Raw genomic sequence first — 14,411 nt, forward strand, 5'->3', positions numbered from 1 at the left:
TGCCCGACCGGGACTAGAATCTGGTGTGCCAGCGCCGCAGGCGGAGGATTAGCCTAGTGAGCTGTGGCGCCGGCCAATATGTCGATTTTTCTTAACACATTAGATCAAAATGTCAGCAGTCTTTGTGAAGATGTTCACGGAGAGAGAAAGCAAGGCTACATTACAGAAATAGTGGACTCTCACTAAGTGAATACTGACCCTTAGAGGGGACAAGTGACTGCAGGGCCATCCTCTCAATATTAACTATGGTTATTCCCATGTGGGAGAATTACAAATGACTTTTTAAAAAATTAATACTCTATCTTTCTGAGAAATCTTTTGGTTTATAGGAAAATGAGTAGAAAATAATAGAGTTGCCGGCGCCGCAGCTCACTAGTCTAATCCTCCGCCTTGCGGCGCCAGCACACCGGGTTCTAGTCCCGGTCGGGGCACCGGATTCTGTCCCGGTTGCCCCTCTTCCAGGCCAGCTCTCTGCTGTGGCCAGGGAGTGCAGTGGAGGATGGCCCAAGCCCTTGGGCCCTGCACCCCATGGGAGACCAGGATAAGTACCTGGCTCCTGCCATCGGATCAGCGCGGTGCGCCGGCCACAGCATGCCAGCCGCGGCGGCCATTGGAGGGTGAACCAAGGGCAAAGGAAGACCTTTCTCTCTGTCTCTCTCTCACTGTCCACTCTGCCTGTCAAAAAATAAAAAAATAAAAATAAATGCAAAAAAAAGAAAATAATAGTTTCCATATTCCCTGTCATTTTCCACTATTATTAACATCTTGCATTGGTCTTTTAAAATTTTTAACAATTATTTTCTTTTAAGAAAACTCTGTTATTGATTTTCATTTTATTTGAAAAGAAGAGGGAGAAGGGGGGAGAGAGAGAGAGACAGAGAGAGACAGAGACACCATTCACTGGCACAGGAACACAAACTAGGTCTCTCAAGTGCAAGGCAGGGACTCGATTACTTTAATCATCATCACTGCCTCCCAAGTTCCATACTTGGCAAAAGCTGTAGTCAGTAGCAGAGTTGGGAATTGAACCCAGGCATTCCAATATATGATACAGATCTGTCAACCACTAGGCCAAATACCACCCGTGCATTTGTCTTTTTGACAATAAACATGTATTATTTTATAATCTCAGATGGGCTTCATTATTCTTTATTTTGAAAGATAACATGAATACCTTCTTCATTAGTTAGTGTGACTACATTGCAATGAGTACTTTGATTTGCAACTGTAGTTTTTATTGTTAGGTTTTGACTGTGCTGTCATTTTAGTGAAAAATGACTTCTGCTCTCTGACATAAAGTCACGGCAGCTGCATTTGAAAGGGAACATGTTGCCCCCTGACTCAACTGCACTATGCACATGAAATAGTTCAGACTCTGCAAAACACATGATAGAACAAGATATCTTTTAAGAATCTACTACAATAGAACAAGGAAGGGAAAGAAAGTACAGCACATGGATGAAGGCATGGAGTGTTTATTGCCTTTAAATAGTATGGCATATTCAAAAACAACTCAGAGAATATTCCGGAACATCTTCAGGCTACTGTGGTGCCCTTAGTTAGGCCAATAAGTAGAACTGAATGTGGAATCTGTCACTGATACTGATGTGTTTGAACTTGGGTAGCTCTCTAAACATTTGTAAGATACTTTTAACCCCTAAAACAGACAAAATAACAGAGATTAATTTTGGCAAGGGTTTGAAACAGAAACAAATGCAAATATACCTAAACCACATACAAGTTCACAGCAGGATACCACAAGGACTAGAAGGTACCCTTTGGTACAATTCAAACTCTAGGTTAGTGGTAATCTTTGGGAAATATTTGTTTATGTTGTTAAATGTCTTTCTTTGAGGAATGTAGAAATTTTCAGAGATTTTTTCGTGAGCAAAAGTTTTACTTTGTACCGTGTTTTTTATCAATTGTTTCGTGTCAGAAACAATGTGCCATACTCTTAACACGTGGCTGACATTCTACTACCAAACAAAACAGACTTCAACACAAAAATTGAAAAGAGACAAGGAAGGGTATTATGTAATTATTAAGGGATCAATTCAACAGGAGTATGTGTAATAGTAAATGTAAATGCATGCAATGCCAGGGTGCCTGGCTATCTAAAACAAATGGCAATGGATCTAAAGGAAGACATAGACTCCAATACAATAGTAATGGCGGACTTCAACACAGCACTTTCATGAATGGAAAGATCAACTAAACAGAAAGTCAACAAAGAAACAAAAGTGCCAGTCCACACTATTACAAATCGCCCTTACTGATATCTACAGAACATTTCATCCCATAGTTTAAGAATACACATTCTTTTCATCAGTGTACGGAACTTTCTCTACGACAGCTCATAGGCTAAGCCACAAAGTAAGCCTAAGCAAATTAAAAAAAAAGACTGGAATCATACCATGTGTGTTTTCTGACCTCAGTGATATGAAGTTGGAAATTAACAACTTGAGAAACACTAGGAAATATGCAAACACAAAGAGAATGAACAATATGTTCCTGAATGAAGATTGGCTCATGGAAGAAATAAAAAAATGAAATAATAAAATAAATTATGATTGCATCTCAAGTAGCTATAAAAACAGCAGAACAAACTCCAAAATTGGTAGGAGTAAAGGAATAATTAAAATTAGAGAAGAAAGAAAAACATTGAAACCAAAACAATATAAAATATCAATGAAACAAAGTGCTGATTTTTGAAAAAATAAACAAAAATGATGCACCAATGGACCAACCAGCCAAAAAAAAAAAAAAAAAAAAAAAAAAAAACCACAAAAACCGGGGTCAGGGGAGAGAAGACTCAAATCACTACAATTAAGGAGGGAAAAGGAGAAGTAACAATGGATACCAGAGAAATTATTAGAGGAAAACATTGAGGAAACTCTATAAGACATTAGCATAGACAAAGACTTCTTAAAAAAGGCCCCAGTAGCACAGGAAATTCAAGAAAGATAGAGAAATGGGATTACATCAAACTAAGAAGCTTCCGTACTGCAAAGAAACACTTAGCAAAGTGAAGAGGCATATAACAGAATGGGAGAAAATATTTGTTAGCACCACATCTGATAAAGGATTAATATCCAGAATCTGTAAAGAGCTCAAGAAACTCAACAACAACATGAGAAACAATCCAGTTGAGAAATGAGTAAAGCACATGAACGGGCATTATTCAAAGCATAAAAATCAAATGGCCAACAGAAACATGAGCAGTGACAATCAGGGAAATGCTAAAAACTACAATGAGGTTTAACCTCACCACAGTTAGAATAGGTGCTATTCAAAAATCAAAAGAAATAAATGCTAGTGAGTAAAAGGGGGGAAATGTTTCCCTAATCCACTGTTGGTGGGAATAAAAGCTAGTACAACCATTATGGAAGACAGTATGGAGATTACTCAGATCTGAAAACAGATCTACCACATGGCCCAGCCTTCCTACTCCTGGAAATTTACTCCAAAGAAATGAAATCATCATGTGAAAGAGTTATTTGTATTCCCCTGTTTTTTGTAGCTCAATTCACACTAACTGAGAGATGGAATCAACCCTGATGTTCATCAACTGATGACTGGATAAAAAAATTTGGCATACACACACACACACACACACACACACACAAAGGGATACTACTAGTCATAAAAAAGAATGAAATCCTGTCTTTTGCAACAAAATGGATGCAACTGGAATCTATTATGCTTAGTGAAATAAGCCAGTCTTAACAAGAAACATATCATATTATTTCTCTGGTATATGGCAGCTAATATAGAATACAAAACATGTGTAGGAATTAAAATGGTCACTTTCAGATATGATTGTCATTTCTAACTCATGTTTATATTCCTGTCTAACTGTGGTCTTTCTACTTCTTTACTTGTTGAATATTATGATTAGCTGATGTTAAGCCTGGGAACATAGAGTGAATTAAAATTATGTCTTTGCAAAAATTGATGAAGAGAGGAGAGGGCGAGAGGCAGACTGGTTGAGAATAGGGGAGTGAAGGAAGTATGGTTCTCTTCTGGGAACCTATAAAATGCATAAAATCTGTCCTCTTTACATTAATAATATTTTAAAAACAAGTGGCTGGTTTTTATTACTTCTTGTAAGACAATGACTCATGCTTCCTACTGATAGAGTAAAACAAATTAGAAAATGTTTTGACTTTCATTGAGGTTAAAGCTCTTGCATGCATTCTTTATCATTTCTCTGTCTTCAGCTGTAGTTTACTGTCATTTCATTAATTATAGACTGAATTTTGGCACACTTCTCTCAAAATATCAGCTACACAGTATCTCCCTATATTAGCCTTGCCAGTGATGTGAAATTTCAAAAGCAGGAGTAAATCTTTGGATTTAATAAAATAGTCAGTATAATCTGAATTCTATTTCATGAAATGCGTTTGGTTCACTCAGAGTAAATATTTATCTTTTTTGTATCTGTTAATATTAGGATTGTTTTAAGATATGTTAAATTCTCCTTAGAATAATAGGTTGGTTCATTATTAAATATCAAATAGCATTAATGGCATATGATCTCACCAGAAATGATTACAGAAATAAAAGTATTTAATCTAGCTCATGGCAGCATTTAGTGTCACAGAAATATCAGAATGACTTTATATCAATCACAAGTTTGCAATGTAAATTAATACATAAAATATTTACAGGCTTTAGAGATCTCTGATACATGTGTATATGTATATATATATATATATATATATATGAATCAATATGGTGCTAAAATAGTGATTCTTAGAGGCTGGGAAAGGTTGTAGGATGGGGGAGATTGGACAACAAGTGCCAATATGGATTCAGGTGAACGTAATGGGTTCTAGTGTTGCATAGAACAGTATGGTAACCATTGTTGACATAAAGGAAATAAAAGGGCTAATCGCTGGTTTTATTTTTTTATGTTGTTTTTACATTTGTCACAATATCACACTTTCTCACAATATGTTTAGGTATTTGGTGTTAATCCAATAAAAATAAATTTAGAGAAATAAAAGTAAAAATAAAATAAACCAAACTAATAAAAATGACTTTCATTCTAATAATATTTAATGGGCTATGACTGGGTTAAATATTTCTTTCAATGGGCTGTTTTTTTCTCTTATCCTAGCACATAGCATTTGGTGTTGTTCATTGTAACAAGTTAGTGGAATATGATCTCCTAATTAGATGATTCCTAGCTCTTAGCAGAATTCCTGGCAGACAGCAGAAGTTCAATAAATATTTGTTGCACATAATAGATATAAGAGCTGATATGATCATCATTATTTTCTTAGATCACTTGGTGGGTTTTATTTTTAAGGTTTATTTATTTGAAAGAGTTATAGAGGGGGAGAGATGAAAATGGAGAGAGAGGAAGAGAGATGGAGTAAATCCATAGGACTCCCCACAGGTTAAATCCCTAGATGGCTACAATGGCCAGGGCTGGGCCAGGCCAAATTCAGGAGACAGGAGCTTCATTTGGGTCTCCTTCATCGGTTTCAGGGGTGCAAACATTTGGGCCATCTTCTGCTGCTTTTCCCAGGCCAGTGTCAGGGAGCTGGACTGGAAGAGGAGCAGCTGGGACATAGACCAGGTCCATGTGGGATGCTGATGTCATAGGCAGCGGCTTTACACAGTACACCATAATGCTGGCCCCAGATCACTTGGTTTTATTCACTTACATGTTTGAGGGTTGATACAGAAAGATAAAAAGCAATAGAAAAGAAGGAAGAAATTATTTTGCTAATATTTCCACATAGCAGGATTAATGAATATTGATGTGCAGCAAAGTACTTTGATTAATTATGCTTTGGTATATTCTTTGGCAGGTATGTATAATAATAAAAGACTGCAAAACTCAGTGGAAAAGGAAGAGCTTCATTCAATATATACTACATATATATTTATATATCTATATATTTCATTTCACACTTATTAGTGAGGGTATTGGGGAAGCAGAGACTGTGAGCCGTAGATATCTCATTTGCAGATTGTTATGCAAATCACAGTTATGAACAAAATATTTAAATGAGGTAAGATGCAACTGATGTATTAAACAGAATACATAATTATTTAAAACATTTACCTAAGGCATAACTATATAATTTAAAAGAAACAAGTGGATAAAGAACATGAAAAGAATATAATTATGAACACAGGAGAAGCTAGGATGTATATGTATACACAGATATGCATATGTTTGTGTGTGTATGTCTGCATGTGTACAGAGGATTTAAATGAAAAGTTTTTTTTGACATACAATTTGAGAACTAATGTTCTAAAACTTGTCACATGCAAACTGAGTTTCCTATGAATATTAGCAAAATTTCTAAAATGGTACTTATGATGGTCTTCAAAAAGTTCATGGAAAATGCATATTTGGAGAACTATGCATAGTTTTCAATTTTTTCGCTAAAATGAACTTATCTTTTAATAATATTCATCCATGAACTTTAAAAATTATTTATTTATTTTCATTTTATTAAAAGGCAGAGAGATCAGACATAGAGACAGAGATTGAGACAGAGCTAGAGCTAGAGATAAGGATAGACAGAGAGAAGGAGGGCAGGCAGTATCCTCCAGTCACCGGCTCCTTCCCCAAATCCCTGAACAACTGGGGCTGAACCAGGAGGAAACCAGGTCTCCCATGTAGGTTGCAGAGACCTGAGTACTTGGGCTATTATCTGCTGCATCCCAGGGAGCACATTAGCAGGAAGCAAGAATCAGAAGTAGGGCCAGATCTTGAACCCAGGCAGATCAATATAGGATGCAGGCATTCCAATGGGTGTCTTAATCACTGCACCATATGCTGTCCCTTCTATGAAATTTTTTAAATACCCTTGTATGTCTACAGGGTAGTGAGGTAAAAGAGACTGAACGAAAGAACATATATGATGTGCTAATAATACTGGTGAATAGTAAGTGCTTTCTGAGTTTCCATTATTACCATTATCAGAAATAAGGTTAGTAAAGTGTTGGGAAAGCTATTACTTTACATGTATTTAGACAAGCTGTCTAATAAGTAAAAGTAGCTCCTATTCCAAAATACAGCAAAATTGATTAAAATCTGGCTTTTACAACACTATTTTCATACATTGTCTTACCACAACACATTCCGTTGTAATGACTAATTTATAGATGATTACCCCTCTCTGATAGTCTTTGATAAAAGAAATTATATTCTATTAGCTTCACACTGCCAATTTATAGTGTTGTATCCAGTACACAGATGAGCTGGATATATTTTTAATGGATGTTCAAAAAAAAACTCAAAGTGTCCTAGAATGAACAGAGAACAACAAATGTATTTATATGTGAAGAATTGGGAAAGAGTATAGAAAGAAATAATCAAAATTTTGAAATGGTTGATTTGTTCATACAACTAGAAATAGTAGAGTTGGAATCAAATCCAGGTTTCATAATTTTGATATGATCTTCAACAAGACATGGGACATACTAAGATTATGGAATACTCATCAGTTACCAAAACAGGATCATGACTTGGAAAGAATAGGGCTGAACTTGATCTAGGTATTCTAAGATAACTTAGATAATCGTTGTTAAGAAATGAACTTATAATGAAATTTGAATATAGTCTATACTAGGCACAGATTATATAAAGCATTATGTATGTGTGTTTTATTTTTAATACCTCTGTTACGACATATCAGGGGTAGGGCCGGCGCTGTGGTGCAGCGGGTTAAAGCTCCGGCTTGCAGTGGTGCCAGCATCCCATATGGGCACCAGTTCGAGTCCTGGCTGCTTCTCTTCCAATCCAGCTCCCTGCTAATGTGCCTGGGAAAGCAGTAGAAGATGGCCCAAGTCCTTGGTCTCCTGCAGTCATGTGGGAGACCTGGAAGAAGCTCCTGGCTCCTGGCTTTGGATCAGCTCAGCTTTGGCTGTTGTATCCATTTGGGGAGCACACCAGCAGATAGAACTAACTAACTAACTTTCTTTCTTTCTTTCTTTCTTTCTTTCTTTCTTTCTTTCTTTCTTTCTTTCTTTCTTTCTTTCTTTCTCTCTCTCTCTCTCTCTCTCTCTCTCTCTCTCTAACTCTTTCAAATAAATAAAATACATCTTAAAAAAAGACATATCAGAGGTAGAGAGTGTCCCTCTGGGTTTATAAACAGGAAGGCAGAAGTGAGTTTTAAGGTCTTATTTCTTAAAGTAACACATAACAATTGCACAAACTGGCAAACAGAATATCAATAAATGGCTTCTAGCTGTAACTAATGGATCAGTTTAAACATATTATAGTGGTCATAGTTATGTTTAAAAGAAAAAGCTTTATTTTTTGAACATATTCCAAAAACTCAGGACCAAAACAAAGTTTAATTACTTATATCTAGATAATGTAGATAACAGTAAATGTAATTACATGCTAACTGTCACTTAATGGGAATTAAAGACATAATTAAATTTCATATTTAAGTAAAGGCAGAGATGTTGGCTAAACAAATGATGTTGGAGTTCCAGGCTTCTTATCCTCTCCCTTTAATTATGCTCAGTCTTTTAACAGGGGTTTCCACGTGCATCTCCATTTCATGTACTCAGTAGATTGTATCTTTGCAGACCATTTAAGAGTTTTCTGAGTGACAAAGTAAGTAGACTGGTTGTTTAAAAGAAAGTCACGTCTGGCTTCTGACAGCTTTAGAAGTCTCTGCAAGGTTTGTCTAAGTGCCAGCCCTCAAAAAGCCATTCAACCCTTTTGTCCCCCTAACTACATCGAGACAAGCCAAGACTGTGGATGTATGGCAAGGGAGTGGGAAAAGGTCAGATTACAGACAAAAGCATGAAAGCTTGCTTTTACCAACACCAGCCAAGGGTGTGCATTGACAAGAAAAAGTAATCTAATAGAAATTAAGGGCCCTGATTCAAAACACTGTGTAAACTACAGAATGGGCATGATTTGGGTGGTAGTTGGTGTTGGGGCTGGATAATATATAACTAACCTGGAAACATATGTTCCAATGAAAAAATCTGGTTGATAAATATAATGAAGGAAATTTGAATAACTAACTGTTACATGGAAAAATAAATTACGTCAAAATGGTGTAATTCTTAAACTATTTGTTTAAAATATATCTTAAGACATTTAACAAAGCTTTAAGAAGTTATTGATTAAAGAAAAAAAACAGGTAAGCAATATTGGCTCTAAAGGATAGAATTGTAACAGAAAGAACATGTTGCTAATCCTTTGAAAATATAGCTTCCTGTCATTCTTTTCCAGTTTTCCTTTTTCCATCAGGATTTACAAAACTATCAAACCATTCATCTAGAAAGTTCTAAAACTTCCTCTGTAAGGTATTTTTGTCCTACAAGTCCAACTGTGGAAGCATAAATAAGATGCCAGTGATGCTTACCATCTCCAGGGTCAATGATCTCCACTGTGGTGGCTGCAGGGAATTCAAGAGCAGCCAGCACGGGCTCCGAGAGAACCACCTGGAAGGTCTCAGACTGCTCATGCTCTCCATCACCCACAATGCGCACTCGCCAGGTGGCTCTTGTCTGGCCTGGGTTGAACTGCACTTGTTTCTGTGCTTTGCCCTTGAAGTCCTTGTCTTTTTCTGCAGTCCCATCTCTTGTGCCAATGCCTTGAAAGAAACATATCATTTTCTTAGTTCCATTTTCATTGGATTAACAACTTCCTTATGAAACTTAAAAATATATATTTGAGAAACAGAGAGAGAGAGAGAGAAAGAGAGAGAGAGGAAGTGAGCATGTGAGAGCAAGCTCTCTCATCCCCTGGTTCACTCCCCAAATGTCTACAATGGCTGGGGCTAGGCTGGGGCCAAAGCTGGGAGCCAGGAACACAAGCTAGGTCTTCTATGTGGTTGGTGGGAAACCAATGATTTGAGCCATCATCACTGTCTCCAGTATCTGCATTAGTAGGAAGCTGTAGTCAGGAGCTAAAGCTGGGAATTAAACATAGGTACTCTGATGTAAGATGTGGACATCTCAACTGCTGGCTTAGACACTCCCTTCCTTAATAACTTTTTATGTGTCATTTCATCCTGGAAAGAAAAGTGAACCCTGTTTTGATTCCGTGAAGTGAATAACTGAGAATGGGTGTGATGATGAAAAGTGTTCTACTGCAGTTCAATAGTTTCTACTCTTGCCCCAATTATGGTTTTGCTGTATGTTCTTTGGGCTAATTTTTGTTAGAATGTGTTGTAAAACAAGCAAGTTTATATTCATATTGTACAATATCCTTCCTTCTACAAGTTCATACAGTCTTAAGGCTCCTCACATTTACTTTTTTTATTTATTTGACAGGTAGAGTTATAGACAGTGAGAGAGAGAGAGAGAGAAAGGTCTTCCTTCCATTGGTTCACTACCCAAATGGCTGCAATGGCCGGAGCTGTGCCAATCTGCAGCCAGGAGCCAGGTGCTTCTTCCAGGTCTCCCATGTTGGTGTAGGGGCCCAAGCACTTGGGCCATTTTCCACTGCCCTCCTGGGCCACAGCAGAGAGCTGGACTGGAAGAGAAGCAACCGGGACTAGAACCCGGTGCCCATATGGGATGCCGGCGGAGGACTAACCAAGTGAGCCACGGTGCCAGCCCCCTCACATTTACTTTTACATGCTTTGCTGCATACCATAAAATTATAAGAGAAATCATCTAATTAGAAAATATAGGCCAATAAGGGACTGACTCAGAGAACTTTGATAATCTAAGTCACAATTAGCCAAGAAGAATTAATAAATATGATAGTATTCTCTAAACATTTAATGGAACTATATTCCTTCAGGGAATCTAAATCTGTGTTTGTCAATATGTTCATTGCCAAATTTTCTTTGTGGAACACCCCAGAACTCCACAAAAGCATGAGAAAGAATTGGAGAGCTAAACTTACATGGTTACTCTGAGCGGTAGACACAGCTTACCCTGATGACTTACTCAAGGTCTTTTTCAGTGAGCTGGGGAGGTTGGAGAGTCTGAGTCTCTAACCACATCTCAAGATCTTTATCATTACTATGCAGGTACTCAAACTACACGCTATATCAGTGGACTTCAAAAAGTTCATGGAAAAATGGAATTGAAAGTTTATTTTGATAGAAAAATAAATTTGAAATCCATGTGCTTCTCATTAACTTTTCAAATGCCCTTAATAACCATGGATTTCAATATTTTTTTCTACCAAAATAAACTTAAAATTCCATTTTTCATAAAATTTTTTGAAGTACCCTCAAATTATCCAAAAAGCAGGAAACAAACTCAATGTTATAAAAGAATGATAAAACTGTAATAGCACTCATACCTGTATATCCTTAAGTACTGAACCAAAACTTTTTAAGTCACATTAACAGAATAATTCTCAAATTGGTATTTTCAGAGAAGTTGGTAGGAAAGACAGATTTTAAAGAGGCTGAAGTAAAGCCTTACAACTGCTAGATTTTGTAAGTATTAAAATAAATTATTTGTAGTATTTTTTCACTTCATTGAGGAAGTTATCATAGTTTTGGAAAACTCCTTTTGTTCCTTAAAGTAGAAATGAAACTATACCAATTGGGCATTAATCCCACAGAAATTCACCAAGTACTGACCATGTGTGAAGCTCTACCCTACATTCTGGGTCTGTATCTAACAACAAGGCAAAACCCCTAGCCCTCATACTGCTTACATACAACATTAATGTGAATATTCTTCATTTGAATATATATCACCAGCTGTTAAATCTTTAAATGAGGGTGAAGATAAAGGTTGCATTGAGATTATTTCATATTTATCTCAGAAAAATAACTGATATGTATAAATATTGCATTGAATTTGTATTTTTCAATAGGAGGTAAAACATGATTTATTGAATGGCAAGAGAAAAGTGGGAACAAGAATTACAGCACAGCACTTCTTGAATGTTGCAGACTTCCTGTTAGTGCTCCGGTTCCTAATGCACCCAGAGTGGTTGTCAACACCTCTTGGATCCACCACAATTCACTGCCAGGTGATGATGAAAGGTTCCAGAACACATGCTGCTCACTGATCCAGCTATCCCCAGAGGCAAGAAATCTGTTAGTCTGCCTCTCTCTGATAGCTACTGCCTGCCTTTCTGTTTTGTTTTGCTTTCTTTCATCAGCAATTCATTATTTTAACGGAAATGCAAAAGGCAGTTAAGAATAAAATAGAAGCAGTATAAAACAGGGAATGTCCACTCATTCCAACCAGTCATCCTTACAACATGACAGTCAACTCACCCAACCTGTGAACAATAAGTTGCAATAACAAATATCAAAGGTTGCTGCTAAAAGCACCCATAATTTTTTGGCAGATCTTACAAGAGAGTCCCTGTGAAATGTGAACTAGAAATGGACAATATCCCTGGAATGAGATAATGGATTCCATACTCATTTGGCCATACAACAGCTATGGCATTGTAAACAAGTTGTTAACTACTCTCAGTTGATGAAGATTTAAGAACTGTGCATCATCGGTTAAGGGTGTAGTTGCTAAATCCAAATTTCTGCTCTGCTCCCTACTGGCGGTGTAACTTTTAATATATTTTTGAAAAGATTTATTTATTTGAGAGGCAGACACACACACAGATAGCATTATATATAATGAGAGAGAGAGTGCAAAAAAGCAAGAGTGAGAAAGACAGAGAGAGTACTCCCATCTGCTGGTTCATACCCCAAATGCCTGTAATAGCTTGGAACAGAGTGAGCTGAAGTTGAGAGCCAGGGACTCCAGCCAGGTTTCCCACTTGGGTGGCAGAAACTCGATTATGTGACACATCACCGCTGTCTTCCTGGGTCTGCATTAGTAAGAATCGGGAGTCAGTAGTTGGAGCTGGTGCTCCTAGGTGCGATATGGGTGTCTTAATTGGCAACTTAACTACTAAGCTAAAGGTCTGTTCTGGCTATGCAGCTTTGGACATATAACGTCCCTGTATTCTTACCTGTAAGATCGGGAATATAATGCGCCCTTCTCCTGGAGTTGACCTATGTGGGTTATTGGTAACTAGGTTTGGCATATAGTAAATACTCAGTAAATGTTAGCTGCCACTGTTACTCCATAGTCCATTACTCAACACAGTACTTGTCACACAAGTTCTTTAGGAAATAGCATCATTTAAGTGAAGAATGGTGGTTGTAAGGAGTAAAAGAGATAGGAAAAGTGCTTATGGTGCTTAATGAAGTGTTTTGCCTTTAATAGAAATGTTTAATAACCAGTAGCAATAAGATCTTTGCAACGCAAATACTTTTGTGAAATACAAATATTTGTGTAAGTTTACCAGCAGGTTATAACGGTTGTAAAATGAATATCTTTGGGAAATATGTAAATTTCATGTAACTCATGATTTACTAACTGTGGTCAAGTGATATGCCTTTCAGTGTAAGTGATGTTGTCCTCAGATATGATGTAAAATATCTTGTTATAAAAGATTGCAAATGAAAGAGGAGTTTGTAAGGGTGCAGTTAGATGAAATGTATTCATTGTGGAACTTCTCTGAGGCTACTCTTCACTTTCATCGGACTTCCATGCCAAATCCTAATGGGAATTCTCTCACCATCTTCAGTGTGGGACAGATGTGGGCCACACACTGAAGCCTTTCCAATTGTCTCTGCCCCAGGTTACTAAGTAACCATGTGAAGTTAGCCAGGCAAAGCTGTAGAGCCTTTACAGAATTGCTGCTAGTCTCCACATTCGGAGAAAATAGCAGTTTGGTGAAAAAATGCCCTTCAGGAAAAAGAGCTCTTGTTTGACATTTCAGCTCAGGAAATAAAAAAGGAAACAGAGAGAAACATCTGAAAAGACAATTAAAAAAAAAAAAAACAAACTTTGTTACCTATTAAGTTTCCCAGTGCTAATCACAGACTAGTTGAGTATAAGCATTGACATATACTCCTTAAGAGAATAAAATACAAATAGACGAAAACATCTTTAACAATTGTTTCTACTTTTTTGTCACTGTTTTTTTTTTTTTTTTTTTTTTTCTGTATTTTCAAGCACAAAGAAGAGTCAAGCCTGAGCTCGCATCAATACGACAGACAGACTCTGCAGAGTCTTGTGTGGAGAAAGAGCCTATATCTGAGAGCTGTAAGAGCATTCTCTCCACCCCAGCCCCAGCAGGTTAAATGCAGAGTGAGTGGAGGCCACCTGGCTGCCCACACAGAGCAGGAAGCAGCCTCACAGGTATGCAAAGTGGATCCACAGGTGAACTAAGCTCCTGGAGCCAGAGGAGCTGAAGGGATTGACAGAGCATAGTGCGAACAACACTCTTATAAATAAAAAAAGTGTTTTTTTTTTTTTTTTAAAGAGGCAATTCATTTCCAGAATCCAAATGTATCAGGGAAAATTGCAGGGGTTGTGGCCTGAGAAAGGTATTGAGTGTGAGTGTAGTGTGTGTGTGTGTGTGTGTGTGTGTGTGTTGGTAGGAATCTACTATTTCAGGCTTTTGAAGTTCATGGACCAGTACG

At 37.3% G+C, this 14,411-nt stretch overlaps 1 protein-coding gene across 1 annotated transcript in view; it reads right to left on the reverse strand.

Moving 5' to 3' along the window:
- Positions 1–14,411, reverse strand: part of FREM2 (FRAS1 related extracellular matrix 2) — a 219,466-nt gene that overhangs the window by 119,273 nt on the left and 85,782 nt on the right. The window contains exon 4 of the mRNA XM_017350619.3: positions 9,357–9,587. Coding sequence (XP_017206108.3) covers positions 9,357–9,587 — 231 coding nt within the window. The remainder of the gene's footprint in view (positions 1–9,356; positions 9,588–14,411) is intronic.

This window comes from Oryctolagus cuniculus, chromosome 9 (genome assembly GCF_964237555.1).
Source record: "Oryctolagus cuniculus chromosome 9, mOryCun1.1, whole genome shotgun sequence".
NCBI classification, from domain to species: domain Eukaryota; kingdom Metazoa; phylum Chordata; class Mammalia; order Lagomorpha; family Leporidae; genus Oryctolagus; species Oryctolagus cuniculus.